General features: G+C 37.8%; 1 protein-coding gene across 2 annotated transcripts in view; it reads right to left on the bottom strand.

Moving 5' to 3' along the window:
- Positions 1–20,858, bottom strand: part of SEC24D (SEC24 homolog D, COPII component) — a 137,537-nt gene that overhangs the window by 22,029 nt on the left and 94,650 nt on the right. For both annotated transcript variants that reach the window (XM_077142443.1, XM_077142442.1), the window contains exons 13-16: positions 20,365–20,458; positions 5,161–5,277; positions 2,421–2,591; positions 94–190 (exon numbers count right to left, since the gene is read on the bottom strand). In XM_077142443.1, the coding sequence (XP_076998558.1) occupies positions 94–190; positions 2,421–2,591; positions 5,161–5,277; positions 20,365–20,458 (479 nt within the window). The remainder of the gene's footprint in view (positions 1–93; positions 191–2,420; positions 2,592–5,160; positions 5,278–20,364; positions 20,459–20,858) is intronic.

Genomic DNA, 20,858 nt, shown 5'->3' with positions numbered 1-20,858 from the left:
TTTTACTGATATTTTCTTTTCTGGCCTATTATTACTTTGAAAAGGAAACAATCATACAACAGAGCCCCAGAAAATGGTATCTGTGATAATGACCTGTGCTGGTGCGAACTCTCATAATAGCGTCAAATCCTATTTTCTTTTCAATATCATATCTGAGGTCGTTCAAAAATTGTTGGCTATCCAAGTGCATCTAAAAAATAAAGCAAAAACAATTGTCCACCAGATGGCAGTAAAGTATTTAAAGCAGCATTCTTTTATTTTTTTAGATCTTGATTTGGCACACTAATGTGCACATCTTATGTTTATATCATTAAAGAAGGCATGAGATCTTTAGACAGCGAATCTTAAATTTTCAAGTTAAGCTCACTTCTATTAATTTCTTTCATTTTCATAGCACCTGAATGGGAAGATCAGGTATCAGTTATTAATTTCATTTTGCAAAAGAGGACAGTGAGACAGAATTAATGATCCCCCCAGGGGTTATAGATAAAGACATTCTATGACCTAATGTATATTCCCTTTAGAGAGGTTGGGGTTTGTGTTCAGAGCTTGGTGAAGCGACATCAGAGGATAGTTCATGACAGTATTAGTGGAAATGCCTTCTCCCAGCCTTGTTAATTATTCTACTTTCATCACATCTCTTGTGGGCTTTTCACAATTCACAACTCAGCAACGTTTATGCGATATGCACGTGAGCGCAATACTGAGCTGCATGCCCAGCAAAAGGAGACGACAGACCGAGCAACAGCTTCTAAAGCATCCCATTCGACCTGGGAGAAATTCTCACCACCACTATTTAAACTGTGAGAGAGCAGCAGACCCACGCAGCCTTCCTCCCCACCCCCTTCACACTCATAGGGAGGGAGGGAGGGAGGGAGGAGAGAACAACTTTTATTATAATCTCTTTAATTGTTTATGCTCATTTTGATGCCTGCAAAGTTCTTGGTCTTTATTTTTATAATTTTCTTTTTACAGTATTATTGACTAGACGACACTATTTAACATTTCTGTTTTAAAGATAAGAAAGAAATGCTGCGGTGTGATTCAATTTTACAAAAACGTGGAGCAAACAAAATGAGTAGTAGCGCGGCTAAAATTCACAACACTCTGTTTATAAAATATTGTATTCCCTGCTTACACCTTAAAGGGTTTTCCTCTATTGGATAACAACAGTATTTAGTTTTTAGTGGCATATCGAAGGAATCAATAATAATTATTGCTATGTTGAAGGACAAGTAAATGTCCTTTAGTATATCAGAAACTACACAGGATTAGCATATAACTCAAAAACTTCTTAAATGAGAGAAAAAGTAATAAACCTGGATGGTTACATTATAGTGTACCCACGGCTAAAGCTAAGTCACTGCAGGGCTGATGACCATCTAACACATGGCTAAGGGCTCCAGCAAGGAAAAATTACTCGTATGTCAGGGCTTGACCAATAAGGAATTGAAGATACAAAGTCCTGTTTTAGGAAGACCTTTCTGTGCTTCAACATCCAGAATTAGAATTCTATATGATTATTAAAAGCTTGTTTTCTAAAGTGTGCCTAAAAGAGGCACACTCTGAAAAACCTTGAAAAAGAAACCTTGCAAAGGATTCTTAAAGCTTCCCAAGTCAATTTCAATTCCTTTACCTAAGTCTGTGATATAAATATCTCTGGGCAATGGAACATAATTTAATCCATGATAAATAAAATATCTGATAAATCTCATTTGTCATTTATGTCTGGGGGACACTCATCCCCCCAGCCTGGAAAAATTCCCCCTTTCCTGAGAAGGAGGCATTTATCTGTATAGTGAGCTTGGAAAGAGGAACTGGGTCTGTGCAGCTCAGACTCTTCTGGGTCTTCCTTTTTGGGAGGCAGCTGCATGCAGGAGGCAAACATTTTTTGCCCTGCAATAAGGTTTCAAGCGAGCAGGTGTCCGCAGGAGAAGCTTGTACCTGTGCCCACTGAGTGCCTGGGTATGTAAGTTTGACAAATTCAGGGGTGAAGCATTAGCAAGTCCCCTTGCCCACAAACCCTGGTCTGTGTTACAGTGTTGGCATTTTGATTATCTTTTATATCTGCTTCTCAATTCAGGCTTGAAAGAGAGGGTGTAATGAATTGACTCTCCCAAACCCCAACAACTGAAAACAAATTTCTAGTCACTTTTTAAAGCAACATCTGACATACACTTTATACAAAACCTATTTTTCCCATTATGAGCGTTTACACCAATATTCAACTCTGAGACGGGATGAGTTTAATCTGCTGCCAAACACTTAGGGAACACGAAAGCAACTGCTTAGCAAGTATGCAGTGCTTTCCATCTGCTCTCAGACTGTTTATTTGTCAGTGGCCCACAAGGGGGCACAGCTTTCTTATACACTAAAAACAAAAATCAATTAGAAAAACGAGGTAAACCTCTGGCATGCACCTGGAAGTTGTTGTATTTGTAAAGGGTTCCTCCAGTGAGCTGAGGTACAAAGCCCAGGGAGACCACGTCCACGTACTGGCTGGGAAAGAGGAAGAGTGTCACCGAGCAGCCGTGAGCCACACATTCCTTGGCCAGATGGTCGTAGACATTTGTTTGGGGATGGAAGAGTATCTGAAGGAACAGATGCAGAAAAGGAAAAAAAAAAAAAAAATAGAAAAATATTTTTGGCTCAACATTTAAATTTCTATTGAATTCTCTTTGAGTTTTTAAAAATGAAAACATATATCGTCCAGGAATTAAACGGTGCTGAAGAAAGGGGCTGTGGTCACCATCAGTGAAGTAGCCATTCACTGAGTACCTAATCAATCTCTGCCAGTCTCATGTCATGTAAAAAATATGAGTATGTGTTCAATTTTATTGGATCCTCAGCAGTCCTCTGAAGCTGTTACTACATTGCTATCCTAGGATTAGTCCCAGAGGGGGTTCAGAGAGGTTAGTAACTTGCCTGATGTCAACTGGCCAGTAGTTGGGTCCCTACCTCCATGCCCTTGGCCTTCTCCCTGACTTTTTGCTCTCTGCTGCAGTCAGAGGGTTTGAGCAAAGGCCTATGTTGGGGGTGGATTCCTGTCCCCACTACAGACACATTCAAATCCTATCCCCTCATCCTATGGGTAGGAACCCGTTTGTAACTATGACCTTTAAGATGTTACTATTAGTTAAGGTGTGGACTCATTTGTTAATGGGATTCAAAGATCCTTTAGATGAGACCAAACTGAACAGTGTGGACCTTAATTCATATGGCCAAATTCCCTATATGCAAAGGAAACTGGACATGTTAGAAGAAGCCAGAAGTCACAGGAAACCAGAGAAGCAATTGCAAGGAGAAGAGAGCGCCACATGACCCAGGAATGCTGGAACACTACCAACTCCAGGAGGGAGCCCTGCCAATACCTTGGTATTGGCAAGTCTCCAAAATGGGGAGTCAATAAACTCCAGTTGTTTAAGTCAACCCCTTGTGTGTATTTGTCAGAGCAGGCACCTCTAGCTCTTGCCTTAGGCCTCTGCCTCAAAGGAATGCTGTTAAATGACACATTCTACCTTCTCCCTTCTTATCTTCTTTTGGCATTCCCCTGCACATACACTTCCTCCATTTCTATAACAGCCTTATTTATCCCTTAGTCTCTCTTATACGGATTATACATGAAGAACGTTTGGGTTTTTATTTTAATTTATTTTAGATATTTCTAGACAGATTTTTTGGAATATAAAATTTCCTAAATTATTTGCAATTCAAAATATTCCTGGAATATACAAAGTCCTGGACTTTCATAAATAAGAGTTTGCAAACCCTTCCCCCTGCCCCCCCACCCCACTATTTACATAAAGGACATATTCCCTCTATTTAACCCCTTTTAAAAAGCTGACATATGGACACCTGTCTTAGTTTGCCAGAACTGCTGTCACAAATCCCACACAACGGGTTGGCTTAAACAACAGCAATTTATTGACTCACAGATGTGGGGCTAGAAGAGTTCCCAAATCAAGATACTGGCAAGGCTTGCCTTCTCCTCAAAGACTAGAGTTCTGGTGCTGCCTCCGGCAATCCCTGGGGTCCCATGGCTTTTACCTCTACCTCCCATCACATAGAGACGTCCTCTCCTTTCCTGGCTTCCATGGCCTCTGGGTTCTCTTAAAAAGGCTGCCAGTAATCCAGATGAAGACTCACCCTCGTTCATTGGGCTACAATTTAACTAAAAATTACACCTTCAAGAGCTCTTATTGACAGTGAGTTCATAGCCACAGGTACATGGGCTAAGATTAAGAACAGTGTTTGTTCAGAAGGAAAGATAGACAATAGAGACTGAGATGGTTTAATCTAGGAATGCCTAGAGTGTACAACGACAGTGACTAAAAGTACACACTAAAAAATGTTTTTGCATGAGGAAGAATAAAGGCATGCCAACATTGTGGGGTGTTGACAATAGATGATCATTCATATTTTAAAACTTCAACTTCTTGAGACAATATACAGTGTCAGTGACTGAGAGATTTAAAGCAGATTTGAGAGGTTATCCTGGAGGTTATTCTTACACATTATATAGATACCACCTCTTTAGTTAAGGTATATTGGAGTGGCTGGAGGGAAGTACCTGAAACTGTTAAGCTGTGTTCCAATAGCCTTGATTCTTGAAGAAGACTGTATAACTATATGGCTTTTACAATGTGACTGTGTGATTGTGAAAACTTTGTGTCTGATGCTCCTTTTATCTACAGTATGGACAGATGAGTAAAACATAGGGATTAAAAATAAATAAATAATGGGGGAACAAATGTCAAAATAAATTGAGTGCACTGAAATACTAGTGATCAATGAAAGGGAGTAGTAAGAGGTATAAACAAAAAATAGGGGGAACAAAGGTTAAAATATATTGGGTAGATGGAAATACTGTGAGTTAATGAGAGGGAAAGGTAAGGGGTATGGTATGCATGAGTTTTTTCTTTTTATTTCTTTTTCTGGGGTGATGCAAATGTTCTAAGAAATGATCATGGTGATGAATATACACCTATGTGATGATATTGTGAGTCACTGATTATAGATCAAGAACAGAATGTTTATATGTTAAGAATGTTTGTGTTTGTATGTTATATTTTGTCAATAAAAAATAAAAAATGAACAGTGTTTGTTGGGCATTTATTCAACCTACTACAACACCTCAAAGGGCAACTGCACATTAAGTACCTTCTCTTTCTCTGTATTAATCAGTTTTTTGTCATCTCTACTTTTGAGCTTCCCTGGGGCTTCTGCAGTTGGCAAGGAGGAATGGAAGATGAACAGCTTCCCAGGACAGTCTGCTGCCTAAAAAAGCAAGGAACACAACACAGAAAATGCCTTGGGTGAGAAGGTTTTCTTTTAAAGGAATCAAAAAATAAATAACGTTTAATCACCTTGTAGGAGTCAGATACTGTTTTCATCACATGAAAACCTTCATGTCCTTGGGCAGGTGCTATTTCCCCATTTTATATATTGAGAAACTGAAGTTTAGAGGGCAAGTAATTTGCCTAAAGTCATTCAAGTTGTAAATGAAAAAGACAATATTTAAATATGGGTCTGTTTACCTTGATACTTTTAAAAACTATTAAAATAACATGTCTGTGTGAAATTACTTTCTTGTTTAGCCTACAATATAGTCTTTAAAGGCCCGGGGAATCCTGTAATGCAAAAGTAGATGTTAAGTACTTAGATTCCCAGGATTTTATTTCAAACCTTTAGTAAACATGGATTAAACCTAAAGTGGCCTTCCAAGGAAGAATGCACAAGAATGTAGTGGTGTTGTGGCAACAATGGACACCAGAAACCAGCAAATAAGCATGACAACAAAAGGAAAAGAAGTGTGACCAAGATTATGTTATATATCAGTAGTCCCTGAGAGGTAATAGAAAGAACACTTCAGGCTCTATGGAAGTCAATTCAGTATTCAAAATATTTAAAATCTTATTTAAAGAGCTAAGAAGTAATGTTACAAGCAGAATTTATTGAAAGTAAATATGATTTAATATGTTAACACTGCCCCCACCTCCACCACCTCACCTTTCTCCAAACTACCTTGTACACTACTGTCAGAATATGATCCCTGAAATAAAGGCAATTGCTTTAATCATACAACTTTTCTCCTTAAGAATTTGAAGACTTTCTACTGCAGGATAAAGCCTATATTCTTTCATCTGGACAGAAAGAAGATGAGATTCTACCAACATTTGCTGTGCACAGCTCTGTGCTGGGCCCTTCACACATATATATATTTTTAACCCTCACAATCCTATGAAGTAGGTATTATTGTTTGCATTATAAGGAGGGGAAAACTGAGCTTCAGGTCACAACCGTGTACCCAGTTGCACAGTCAATAAATGAAAGCTTCAAGGCCCTTCGAAGTTTAGTCTGAATCTATCCAATTTAATCTGGAATATTTCCTCACCCTGCCATCCCCTACACTGGCAGCTCCAGCCACAAAAGTTTCTTGCTTTCCTGGAATACATAAGTCACTTTACATACTTCCATGTCTCTGCGTATTCTGTTCCCTCGGCCTGGGACCCATTCCTCCTCTCCTCTGCTGGGAGCAGCTGTTTGCAACAGCTGACTTTAGACAAACACCGGAGTGCCCAGGTCAGCTATAAGATGTGTTGTAAATTATTTGCAACTAATAACAAGGTACTTGGGTATGTAAACAACTTCCTTATAAAACAAACTGAATGACTTCCAGGAAGATGGCCGAATAGAGGAGCTCGAGATTAGCCCTGCTCTATGGAAAAGTAAGAGAAGGAACAGGAGGACAACTGAAGCGGTCATTCATGAGTGTGGCTGACCTGGGGGAGCCTTCTGCATCACATAAGGCAGCACTGATTGCAGAGGCCGAGGAACTCAGGCAGAAAGCTGGAGGCTGATATAGAGGTGCAGAGCCTGCAGGAGTGCACAGATGAAAGTCGGAAACTAGGAAGTATGCCAGGTTGCATTTCTTGGGCGCGTACTCTCACCAGTACAGCCCCAAAACCGGCAATTCACACCACACTCCATGTATCCCATTCCCTGCACTCCAGGCGCTCCCAGTACATGTACCTGCCCCACCCCAACTGAAGCCCGACCCACTTCCCTGCACCCCTCCAGAGCACTACCTCCCCACCCCATTCCTTGCAGGCTGCTGCCAGCACATATAGGCTGCGGGCACTAACCTCCATACCCAGACTACCCATAATGTAGCACAGCCTCACCCTGCCCCCCTCCCTGAGCTCAGCACATCAGTTCACAGCACGCCTAGACCCATGCATGTGCCCAGGCCCTCAATCACATCATTCAGCTCTGAAAACTGCACTTTACAGCAGTCCTAGAACCTTGCATGAGCACAGCCCTCAGCCACACCTTCCAGATCTGAGAAAGTGTTGACCCTTGCAGTCAGATCATATTTGCCCAATCCAAGAACGGATAACGCCGACCTGCTGCCCAGCTCCATGCATGTGTACAAAGGGTCCCGTGCCTTAGACCAGGGCACACCAGGGTTACACCCCCCAGACTGGTGCACCTGCACAGCTACATTCTCCCTGGCCACTGGGTGCCCACATTTACAAGCATCAGTGTAACATCCTCAGTGTAACATTCTGCGCCTATACAGGGCCTGAAACAAATCACCTCACTGAGTGCCCCACCCCGTACCCTGATCTCTGCTGTACAACCATCCCACAAACACAAGGCCTTAGATTACTGAACAAAATCAACTCCTAAAGTAAATCAATCAAGATATTTACATGTCATGAAGATAGCAGAAGATCACTAAGGATATCATAATGCAGACAGATAAAGCCCTGCCTAATGACCAAATAAAAACACCAGAGAAGACACAGACATTGGAATAACTAATCAAAGGTGTTTATACAACTCTACTTAATAAAATAAGTCGGATAGCAAATGACATAAAGGAGATCGAGAAGACAGTAGAAGAGCATAAAGAGGAATTTGAAAGGATAAATAGAAAAACAGCACATATCACGGAGATTAAAGACTGTTGACCAAATAAAAAACAAACTAGAGGCACAAAACACCAGATTTGAAGAAAGAAAGAATAAGTGATATGGAGGACAGGATAACTGACTTCTAAGACTCAAAACAGCAAATGGCAAAAAAGACAGAAAAAACTGAATTGGATCTCAGGGAAATGACAGACAAAACAAAGTGCACAAATACAAGAATAATTGGTGTTCCAGGAGAAGAAGAGTAGTTGAGGATAAAATGGGGGAAAACTTTCCAACCCTCATAAAAGACATAAAAAAAAAACAAGTCAAAGAAGCCCAATGAACTCCAAACAGAATAAATCCAAATAGGCCTTCCCCAAGGGACATACTAATCAGTCTGTCAAATGTTGAAGAGAAAATAGAAAATTCCAAAAGCAGCAAGAGAAAAACAATCTACTACATACAAGGGAAACCAAATAAGACTGAGTTTACACCTCTCAACTAGCACCCTGGAAGCAAGAAGGCAGTGGTATGATATATTCAAGATCCTGAAAGAGAAAGACTTCCAGCCAAGAATTCTGCACCCAGCCAAAGATGGTGGAATCAAGAAAATCCTTTTCAGTAATAACTTTGAATGTTAATGGACTAAATTTATCAATTAAAAGATACAGATTGGCAGAATGGATTAAGAAACATAATCCAGCTAAATGTTGCTTACAAGAGACTCATCTTAGACACAAGGATACAAATAGACTGAAAGTGAAAGGATGGAAAAATATTTTCCATGCAAGTTATAACCAAAAGAAAGCAGGAGTAGCTATACTATATCAAATAAAATAGCCTTTAAATGTAAAGACATCATAACAGGCAAAGGACACCATATACTAAATAAAGGGTCAATTCATCAAGAAGATATAACAACCATAAATGTTTATGCTCCCAATTAAGGAGTTCCAAAGTACATGAGACAGACATTGGCAAAACTGAAGGAGTGATAGATGTTTTAACAATAATAGTAGGAGACTTCAATATACCACTCTCCTCTGTAGATAGAACAACAAGACAGAAGATCAACAAGGAAAGAGGGAAGTTAAAAACTTGACAAATGAATTAGACCTAGCAGACATATATAGATCATTGCACCCCAAAACACAAGTTTATACATTCTTCTCTAGTGCTCATGGAACATTCTCCAAGATAGAGCATATGCTGGGGCACAAAACAGGTCTTTATAAATTTAAAAACACTGAAATTATTCAAAGAACTTTCTCTGATCACAATGGGATGAAACTGGATCTCAATGACCACCAAAGAATGAGAATATTCACAAATATATAGAGATTAAATAAGACGCTCTTAAACAACCAGAGGGTCAAAGAAGAAATTGCTAGAGAAATCAGTAGCTATCTGGAGATAAATGAAAATGACAATATAACTTATCAGAACTTATGGGATGTGGCAAAGGCTGTGCTGAGAGGGAAATCTATTGCCCTAAATGTCTATATTAAAAAACAAAAATTAGCAAAAAGTCGAGGACTTAACAGCAAACCTGGAGGAACGTAAGAAAGAACAGCAAACTAACCTCAAAGCAAATAGAAGAAGAGAAATAACAAAGATTAAAGCAGAGACAAATAAATGGGAGAACAAAAGAACAATGGAAAGAATCAATAAAGCCAAAAGTTGGTTCTTTGGGAAAATCAATAAAATTGATGGGTCAGTAACAAGACTGACAAAGAAAAAAAAAGAGAAGACACAAATAAATAAAATCAGAAATGAGAAGGGGTGGATTAACACAGACCCTAAGAAAGAAAAGAAACCATAAGAGGATACTATGAACAACTAAACACCAAGAAACTAGGTAACTTAGATGAAATGGACAAATTCCTGGAGACACACAAACAAGCTACACTGACTCAGGAAGAAACAGAAGATCTCAACAAACCAATCACAAGTAAAGAGATTCAATCAGTCATCAAAAGTCTTTCTCCAAAGAAAAACCCAGGGTCAGATAGCTTCACAGGGGAATTTTATCAAACATTCCAAAAAGAACTAATACCAATTCTGCTCAAACTTTTCCAAAAAATTGAGGAAAACGGAAGTCTACTTAACTCATTTTATGAAGCTAACATCACTTTATTACCAGAACCAGGTAAAGATGCTATAAGAAAGGAAAACTCCAGACCAATCTCCCTAATGAACATAGATGCAAAAATTCTTAATAAAATATTAGCAAATCGACTCCAACAGCACATTAAAAGAATTTTACACAATGACCAAGTGGGGTTTATACCAGGAGAGCAAGGAAGTTTCAACAAAAGAAAATCAATTAATGTAATACAGCACATTAACAAATCGAAAGGGAAAAATCACATGATCATCTCAATTAATGCTGAAAAAGCATTCAATAAAATTCAGCATTCTTTTCTGATAAAAAACACTCCAAAAGACAGGAATCTAAAGTAACTACCTCAATATGTTAAAGGGAATATATGAAAAACCAATAGCCAGCATCATACTCAATGGAGAGAGACTGAAAGCTTTCCCCCTAAGATCAGGAACAAGAAAGGATGCCCACTGTCACCACTATTATTCAACATTGTGCTAGAAGTTCTAGCTAGAGCTATCAGGCAGGACAAAGAAATAAATGCTTCCAAATTGGAAAGAAAGATATAAACTTTCATTATTTGCAGGTGATTTGATAGCATACTTGGAAGATCCTGAGAAATCTACAGCAAAGTTAATTGAACTAATAAACAAATTTAACTAGGTGGTGGGATATAAAATTAATGTGCAAAAATGAGTAACATTTCTATACACAAGCAATGACCTAACTGGAGTCAGTTAAGGAAAAAATTTCATTCAAAATTGCAATGAAAAGAAACAAGTACTTCGGAATGAACTTAACTAGGGACGTAAAGGATTTATCCACAGAAAACTACATGACATTGCTAAAATAAATCAAAGAAGATTTAAATAGGTGGAAAGGCATTCCCTGCTCATGGATAAGAAGGCTAAACATAGTTAAGATGTCAATTCTCCCTAAATTCATCTACAGATTCAACACAGTACCAATCAAAATTCCAACAATCTACTTTGAAGATTTGGAAAAGCTAGTTACCAAATTCATCTGGAAGGGAAAGAAACCCCAAATAGCTAAAAGCATCCTAAAAAAGAAGAATGAAGGGGGAGGATTAACACTCCCTGACTTTAAAAGCTTTATAAAGCCACAGTGGTCAAAACAGCATGGTACTGCAACAAAGATAGAAGCACTGACCAACGGAATCGAATCAAGAGTACAGAAATATCACCATATTTATGGTCACATGATTTTTGACAAGTCCCCCAAATCCTCTGAATGGGGACAAAATAGTCTGTTTAATAATTAGGCATGGATGAATTGGATATAAATAGCCAAAAGAATGAAAGAGGACCTTATCTTACACCCTACACAAAAATTAACTCAAAGTGGATCAAACACCTAAATATAAGAACTAGCACCATAAAGCTTCAAAAAAAAAATGTAGGGAAACATCTTCAAGACCTAGTAATAGGGGGTAGCTTCCTAACCTTTACATCCAAAGCACAAGCAACAAAAGAAAAAATAGATAAATGGGAACTCCTCAAAATCAAATGCTTCTGCACCTCAAAAGACTTTGTCAAAAAGATGAAGAGACAGCCAACTCAACAGGAGAAAATATTTGGAAATCATTTATCAGACAAAGGTTTGATTTACTGAATATAAAAAGAAATCATACAACTTAACCACAAAAGAACAAACAATCCAATTATAAAATGGGCTAAACAAATGAATAGGCATTTTTCTGAAGAGCAAATACAGATGGCTCAAAAGCACATGAAGAGATGTTCATTTTCATTGGCTATAAGGGAAATACAGATCAAGACTACAATGAGATACCACCTCACACCTATAAGAATGGCTGCTATTAAACAATCGGGAAACTATAAACATTGGAGAGGATGTGGAGAAATTGGGGCACTTATACACTGCTGGTGGGAATGTACAATGGTGCAGCCACTATGGAAGACTGTTTGGTGGTTCCTTAGGAAACTAAATATTGAGCTGCCCTATGACCCAGCAATAGCACTAGTTGGTATATACCCAGAAGAGCTGAAAGCAACCACAGAAACAGACATTTGCACACCGATGTTCATAGCAGCATTATTCACAATTCCTAAAAGATGGAAACAAACCAAATGCCCATCAATAGACAAACGGATCAGCAAAATATGGTATATACATGTGATGGAATGTTATGCAGTAGTAAGACAAAATGACGTCCTGAAGCACACAACAAGATGGATGAGGCTTGAGGACATAATGCTGAGTGAAATGAACCAGACACAAAAGGACAGATACTGTATGATTCCACTTTTATGACCAGCATAAAGGTATAATCAGAGGCTTATAATACAGAATACAGGTGACTTAGAGATACATAGAAATTAGAGATGGGTGAACTGTTAGCTAACGAGGTTGAACTCCAATATAATGGAATAGATAGGAGTGAAGGTGATTCTCTAGTGGGTATATAAGTAATATTACCATACTGAAGATGAACAAGATTGAAAGGGGTTGTATAGACCTATGTGTCCCACTGATTCACACTAGAAATATTAGTTCTCACAAGAATTACTTCAAAGATTACTTTAAACACTCTTGCATAAAGAGTGTTTAAGTCCAGGGTACAAGGGGAAAACTGCTATTGCATGTTATGAACTGTGTTCAAAGGAAACCATCAGCACTACCACAGCAACAGCAGAGGTAAATAATGGGGGGAGGGACAAGAGTTAAGAGGAAGTTTAGATTTCTTATTTGGTGAGGGTGTGTTTATTGCCTTTTTTTCTCTTGGGAACAATGAAATGATCTAAAATTGAGAATGTTGATGGACTGTGGACTTTGGGCCTCCACATGGTGCCCGATATGCAGGTGGCTGAAGGATGCACTGATGGAGAAGTAGATTGGTGAAAGATGGTGTATACTAATGAACGAAGGTTGTGCTGGTACAAAAAGGAACAATGTTATGAGGCATGCAAGGATGTGAATGAACATGTGGGACAGTAGAACAACAGTGGTGTGGTCACCTTTAGAAAATGCTTATAAAAAAACAGGGGCCTAGATTGTAAGCTTTTAGAGCAGACACATTAAGTCTGGAGTGGTGATTATTATTTCTGGATTTTGAGAGTCTGTTTTATATATATAACCTGATATTTAGAGATAAGAATGAAGCTGAACAGGTTGGGGTTAAAGTAACTCAAAACACAGGGGTAAGAAAGACAGTGTCTATGTTTTAGAACCTCACATACTCTTTGACACCAATGGAAGAAAGGTCTATTTGGTTAGAACTGAAGTTTTCTGTAGTGCATAATCTAATTCAACCTATGTGGATACCTCATTTAAACAACTGAAACACAGGGAGCACAGAATAAGAAAGAGGTCCTTTAATCCTGCATAGATTATCGCAATGCCTGGATACATCCTAGAGTATATTAAGCAGATAGTCAAAAAGCATTGGCAAAGCCCCATGAGGGATGGGAGAAAAATATGAAATTATTAAACCTTTACCATAAGGGAATCCCCTGATACTGCATCAAACTTTAGGGACACCCAAATCAATAGGCCATGCCCTCGATCATGAGGCTTTCTCTTGTGAAGTTTATGTAGGTAGCATAGAAGCTTAGACTACCTATAGGCATGCCTAAGAGTTACTTCTGGAGGACCTCTTTTGTTGCTCAGATGTGGCCTCAGTCTCTCTAAGCCCAACTCTGCAAGTGAAATCATTGCCCTCCCCCCTACATGGGACATGACATCCAGGGGTGAAAGTCTCCCCGGCAACGTGGGTGATGACTCCCCGGGATGAATCCAGACCTGGCACTGTGGGATCAACAATTCCATCCTGACCAAAAGGGGAAAAAGAAGTGTAACTAATACAGTATCAGTGGCAGAGAGAGTTCAAATACAGTTGAGAGGCTACTCTGGAGGTTGCTCTTATGCAAGCTTCAGTTAGACCTTGCTCCCTATCATAACCTGCCAACCCTCAACCAGGACCGTTTCAGCCAATCCTAAAGAACACCTAGGGCAACTTATAAGATTCCACAAGGGTTCCAGGCACTAGAGTAACTTTCCAGAAATCTACAACGTCCATATGGGTCCCTGGTCCAGATAAGTCCTGAAACCTAGCCCAGTCTCTCCAGAACATCAGAGAGTTTCATCTCACTACCCCATATTAGTGACAGACTCTTTCAATACAAAAAATTTTAAATCACCATAGCCCAAACACCCCTAAAGAGAGGGATGGAAAGATCAAAGGTGATGGTGGAGTTATACAGAGAAGATAGGATTTAACAGATGAATATGAATGCTGAGTCATTAAATTGATATCTCTTTTAGTTGCCAGTATTTTAGAGCAGCTAGAAGAACCTAAAACTGTGAAATTGTAACCATGTCAACTCTGAAATATGTTCTACAACTAATTGTGGTGTTGTGCTTTGCAATTTATAGTTTTTGTATGTATGTTATTTTTCACAAAATAAGAAGGAAAAAAAGTCGATTGTGATGATAAGAAATATTTAAGCCCTCTAGCCTACTATATTCAGGAGCAACTAGAAGGAAAAATCTGAGAGGATCATATCGTAGCCCATGACAAACTCTGGGATCTGTCCTGTAACTGCTTGTTGAAGAGTACCTTGAAAACTATTGCTTTTTTATTCCTTTGCTTTCTATATATGTTATACCATACAATATAAAAAGTTAAAAGGAAAAAAAAAGAGTTAACAACAGCAGCAAAAAACCAAATTGAATGAATTCAAGGCTAGCTGTGTCCTAGCATCTCTCACTGAGTGACACCCTGATAGGCTCTCTGGAGTGGGTCTTAGAGGTGAAGTCACAGCTCACACACTGGCAAGGGGTATAACCCAGGCTCTGTCTAATCTTTACTGTCACGGGCAATAGGCAAGAATTTATGAGTTGTGATTTTATTGTTACATGAGTCTTCTACTGAAAATTGCTGGTAGACATAGCATTAATAAGAAAGAGGGCAAGGATGAATGAAAAAGCATATGTAACAAAGACAGACGGACACAGACTACGTAGGAGAAAGACTACCAACATTTTGGCCAGCACAGACAAATTAGTTCCAACGTTAAATCAGAGTAAAACCTACAGTAATATTGATAATACCAATTAAACATGTTACAATGTTTGAATTTCTATGACTAAGGTTTGTTTTATTTCTATCACTTTTATTATTATAAAAATATTATAAAGAAAAATATAATATTATAAAGAAAAAGTTTTTTCTTTTTTAAAAATTCAAGTCGTAGAAAAGGTATAAAGCTAAAAAACAAACTCCACACTCTCTCCAATTTGTCTTGCCTAGCCTACCCAATTCCCATAAAGAATTCAATGTAAAAAATTCTATCCATCTAGATATTTTCTACTCATAGAGACACGTAATTTTGTACCACAGTAATTAAGAGCACAGGTCCTCGCTCTTATCTGCCTGGGTTAGAAACCTAGCCATTTTCTTATCTGAGTGACACTAGGTAAATTATTTAACTTCTCTAAGCCTGTTATCTAATATATACAATAGGAAAAATAGTGTCTATATAAACAAATTGTTGAGAAAACAAAATGACCCAGTGCATGGCATAAATCATAATCTAATTGATTTCTTTGTTAATATTAACTGTGGGGTAGAATTCTCAAGGTAAAAAAGTGGCTGTTAAAAAAATAAAGTTCAATATTAAAATAAAAATGGGAAGCCATATTATATTTAATTTTAGATCCAGATATTCTATTAACTGCATGCTTATAAAATCTTATATAAGGAGCAAATTAACAAAAATGAAAAAGTCCCCATAATAGATGATGCTTTATTTCCCTACAAAACTCATGTTTTGATCAAAATCTGACTAGACCAACAAGAGTATGTCATATAGAATTAGACAAATGGTGTATGTCTTTCCTACAATGGTAAAAAAGGCTGAGAAAGCTTGGCCTGGAGAACTTGTTAAAAACACAGCTCCAATGTAGGGAGAGGTATGTTGTTAACATCCTGGGCAGAGCTGGTTGTCCCCACCTGGAAGTCCCCACTCTACTTTGTAGACAAAACCACTTTAGAATTTATGTCCCTATATCACAACCTTATATTATTCCATTGTCTTCTACCATAGATCAAGGAATCCCTTAAAAAGAAGAGACCTTGATTCTTCTACATTGTCTTTCTCTAAACCCCATCAGGTCTATTGCCTTTCACTGTACAGGCGTCCTGCAAATGCTCATGAAAGGATTGTTGTGGGGATGCATTGCCTTGAAATTAAATTTAGGTACATACTGTGGACCATTTAAAGATAAATCCCCCAGACTAGTGATATAGTTTAAGCGTAACAGTAAAGGCCACATCTCTCCAACTTCTGGCAAAATTCTTATTCCAAATTGTATTTTACCTGGTTTTATGGTGGAAGTAATAGCTGACTCAGAAAACTGTTCTTTGGCCAAATTGAAAGACAATTCACATATAGTTGAGTTATGAAAGTCAGATTTTGAAAGAGATACAGGTTTTGAAAGATTCTGTGGAAAAAAACCCAGTAAGTGTCCAAGATGCTGTGGATACAGAAGCATTTATAACAGAAAAAAGTGTATCAAAGCCTTTAGTTAATTAGCTCAAGGACTTCTGTGGAAGTATGCAAAGAACTTTCCGAATTGTCCCTGGTTATCTTTTTTTTTTTGTCCGTGGTTATCTTTGTGAAAAATAAGTACTTTTTTTTCTTTATGGTTTTTGCTTCTAGTCGTGTATTACTACTGTTTATATATAGATTTTATTTGGCATCTATCTGATAGCAAGTAAAGCTATAATTCAAATGGGGAAGTTCAGTTTTAAAAATTCTTCATTTGGACACACAATAAAAGTTTCACTTTGATGTTCTTTCAGTTTCCACTTGCTGCCCACAGAGGGATGAGATGCTTATCTCCAGCCTCCTGTGCAAAATACCCTGAAAAATTTGGCTGACCACCACAGTAGCGGGTTTTCCAAACTTATTCTTGCCCTCTAACATTCCATTTTTGAATCCAACAAAAAACATTCTATTATGCCTTATATTACAAGTTATATCTCTTCTACCACACTGTAAACAATTAGGAGCAGGGACCTACCATCCCTACTTTGCCACAGTGCCTTAAAAGCCATAACCATTTAACAGCTCTTTGATGACTGAAAAAAATGGCTGAATGAATGAAGTGGACTTTTCAGTATTTAGATACCACCTTGCAAATTCTCAAAAGTATTATCTCAGCCTAAGAATGACTTCAGGCAAAAATTTTAGTATCCTTGTATATAAGTTACACAAATTTAAATCTGACTGAATTTTAGCCACACTGGGACCTAAAAAGATAATCAGATAGTGTGACTCCCAGAGGAGCTAAACAAACAAACACATCAAACATTTACACACACACGCACGCACACACACATTTTATCTTATTTGGAAAAAATTTTGCTTCATCCAAAGATGGCAAATTTGCTATGAGGCAAAAGCATAAACTACAGACAAGATGCTATTATACTGCAGCAATTTTTCCTCTTACACAATGAATTATAACCTCTCAGAATTTTCCTGACAGACACAGAAGAAACTTTTGCATTATTTATTATTCCTATTAATCTATTTACAAAACATTTTGAGGAAATTTAGGATTAAAGTTTAAAGGCACAGGTATAATAACTAAAACAAATGTAAAAGAACTAGAAATCAGTTTAAAGAAAAAAGGTCAGGTCAGGGTAAGGAAATAATTATATTGGAAAATCTGCTCTAAGTAGTATCTTTTTTGATAGTTACAGTTAAAAGAAACATTATGAGTTAGAATATTTGTAAAAGCTGACTTGAGAAAATCAGCAAATGAATCCTTCTACATTTATGAAACTGAATAATGTAATAATGCCTCAACTTAACTTTCTGCAAAAGAAAGGAATTTTCTTCAAAAAGTTCTTTCTAATTTTAGCCATTAATCAAAAGCATAGGGCAAGAAGGTAAATCATGGATAGCATTGTTGGGGCAAAAGTACCATAAGAAGTTGTACGACTCAGGTATGCAATTTTCTGATGATTTAAGTTAATATAAGAGTATTCTCAAAGATTTCAGAATGGATAACAATTCCTCATGCTAGCAGTTCCCAAATATGGGTAGCAGTCAGGAAAAAAAAAAAAAAAAGCTCAAAAATACAGATCTTTAGGCTTCAAACAAGACCTAATGAGTCAGAATCTGGGAGTGGGGTCACAAATCTGTGTTTTAAAAAAAGTATCCACTCCTTAACTTGTGATTTCATGATTAGCCGTTTGAGGAACAACTGGCCTATTTATTCTTCTGAAGTAGAAACCATCATTCAGCCTCTGAATGAAACCGGGGTTGAGGAGGATGAGTTCACTCTGTCAGCCGGCACATGATAGGAAACTGCCATCAATATTGTGTCTGACAGGATCATTTTATAAGGTTAGTTTCCTTCTCTTTATAAAGACAATTCTTCATCTTTTCTAAAGACAGTTCAATCTTCTTTATAAGAATAAGTCAACAATGTTGATGTTTATGAAGTTAGTCTGAGTTGCATTTAGATTTAAGTTTCATCCAATTTTTAAACCTCAATATAAAATTAAACATTACTCTAATGGTAAAAGTGCAAACATAACAAAAATAACATGCAAAAGATGAAAATATATTGGCTGAAATGAATTGACCCTGGTAAATTAACAGCTGAGAACACAGATTGCTGCAGTTGTTGTAGCAAATGAGCAACCTTGAGGAATGTTATGATTACTAAGGACATAATGGCTTTTCAGGAATGTATCATGATTAATATCACATTTCAGACACATGGAACACATGGACACAAGTTTGCTCTCTATATTTTTGCTTTCCAAGCTGCCAAGCTGCCTGTAGACTGCTTGGGGACTGCCCATGTGACAAATATTGCTATGGGATAGTATTGTTCTCTTTTAGAAATGAAGTCAGGGGTTGAGCTGGGATCCTGCACTGAGGCCCACTGGAAGCCAGGCCCCTACTCTTCTTTCCACTTTACTTTGTTTTCTTTTTTTTTGGGGGGGGGGGGGGTCGGGGAGGAGGGATACATGGTCCGAGAATCGAATCCGGGTCTCCTGCATGGAAGGTGAGCATTCTACCACTGAACCACCCATGTACTCTATGCTCTCTTAATTGGTGACATATTAATTTGCGAATATGCACTCACCATTCCTCTCAGGCATGAGTACATGACTACAGCATTATTCCTAGTCCCAGCCTCTTAGAGTAGACAGAATCGTAAGGTCATGTATGAGAGGATTTGCACATGCATTTCTAAATATCTTACTGGAAGAGAGCAAAATAACCTTTCAAAATGAACTAGACCATATATTTGTTTTTAGCAATGTGGAATGAAACAAGAACTCCTGTCTTTTCCATAGTCCAACCAATTATCACTGTTGGCCTCCACTGGGTGAGCCCAAACATCTCCAGATTGCTTTACGATACTTTAACATATAAGTTAAATTAGCATGTATTCTGAGGCCTTTTGAAGAATGTTCAGAACAGACTTTCCCAATACTGAGTGAACACTTTATACAACAAAAACTCAGGTCAGAATCACTTTACTAGAATAAAACTATGATGTCAGATGCAATTTAGATAGAAGTGTTACATAAACTCAGTTCTGCCCTATTGTTGATGTTGTTTGTTATTGCTATTACTACTATTAGCCATTTTATTTGAAAAGGTAATTTAACGTAAATAAAAATTTAAATAAATTTTTAGGAACTAGCTGTCAGGACCAATGTGTTTTGGACACCTATGCTAAAGTAGGAATGATTAAGAGTAAATGTTTTTAAATCATTTGCCTTTTCAAATTACTTTATTACTAAGAAAATGATCACAGTCATTTGGGCTCAGCTGTCCAACTGGAGACGAGACTGACCTTCTGTCTACATCTGGCACCTAGCAGGGCCCCATGTAGTTTTCACAACTCTTGTCACAAGCCCTTGCCCTTGCCGTCGCATGTTTGGGCAGGGTGATAATGGCAATTTTTTCCCCCATATCTAGTAGTTTGGCCATTGCTGAACTAATTTAAAAATAGATCACATAAAGTTCATATAAAAGGCAAAGGGAGGAGTTAAACTGGAAATCCTGACAAAATCAGTTGCTCAGATGCTAACAGTGAAGGAATGTAAATGCTGGGAGCAGACTGTGGTTTTGGCCATTTCCTCTTGTGGTTTGTGGGTAAGTCTGGAATAGCCTCTAGCAACCTACATGATTTAATGAAGGCTGCATTTTCCTATTTCCCTTTATAGAGAAGCCTTCCATATTATTATTATTATTATTATTATTATTAGCCTCTCTGTTTTCAAAATGTATTTACTAGCAATTAGAAGAGGCTTTCTCTCACCTTGAGCGCTTCCACGCCGGCCTGGATGACAGGAGCAAAGACAGTTTCATTTTCATTAGAGTCTGCAAACATCTCTGGAATCTGATCTAATAAACTATAAGAAATGAGTAAGCAATAAGTTTTAAATATTTAGCATATTTGTAATAAACTTCAGAGAATAAATCACTGACATTTCAAACCTAAAATCTTATGACATTTATTGTATGCCCAACACCTACAGGTGAATTTCACAGGTCATTCCTCAGGGAAGGAATATCTGATATGCTGATATGGTTTGGCACCAAAATTTATGGTCTGGTTGGAACATTTACAAAATCACACCTTTTGTAGATATTTTTTTCTATTTTCTACATTTTTCTATTTGTACATCCGAAGACCACACATTCTTAGATCAATGGCAATATCTTTAGTAATTATAACCATCATTGAATACCCCCTTCCACATGCAAGAAATAACTCCTTGCATTACCTTTCCAGTAAAAAAGAAAGTACTG

Source organism: Tamandua tetradactyla, chromosome 24 (assembly GCF_023851605.1).
Source record: "Tamandua tetradactyla isolate mTamTet1 chromosome 24, mTamTet1.pri, whole genome shotgun sequence".
Taxonomy (NCBI): Eukaryota; Metazoa; Chordata; class Mammalia; order Pilosa; family Myrmecophagidae; genus Tamandua; species Tamandua tetradactyla.
Note: the sequence above shows the minus strand (reverse complement) of the source record. Positions and strands in the feature narration are given on the sequence as shown.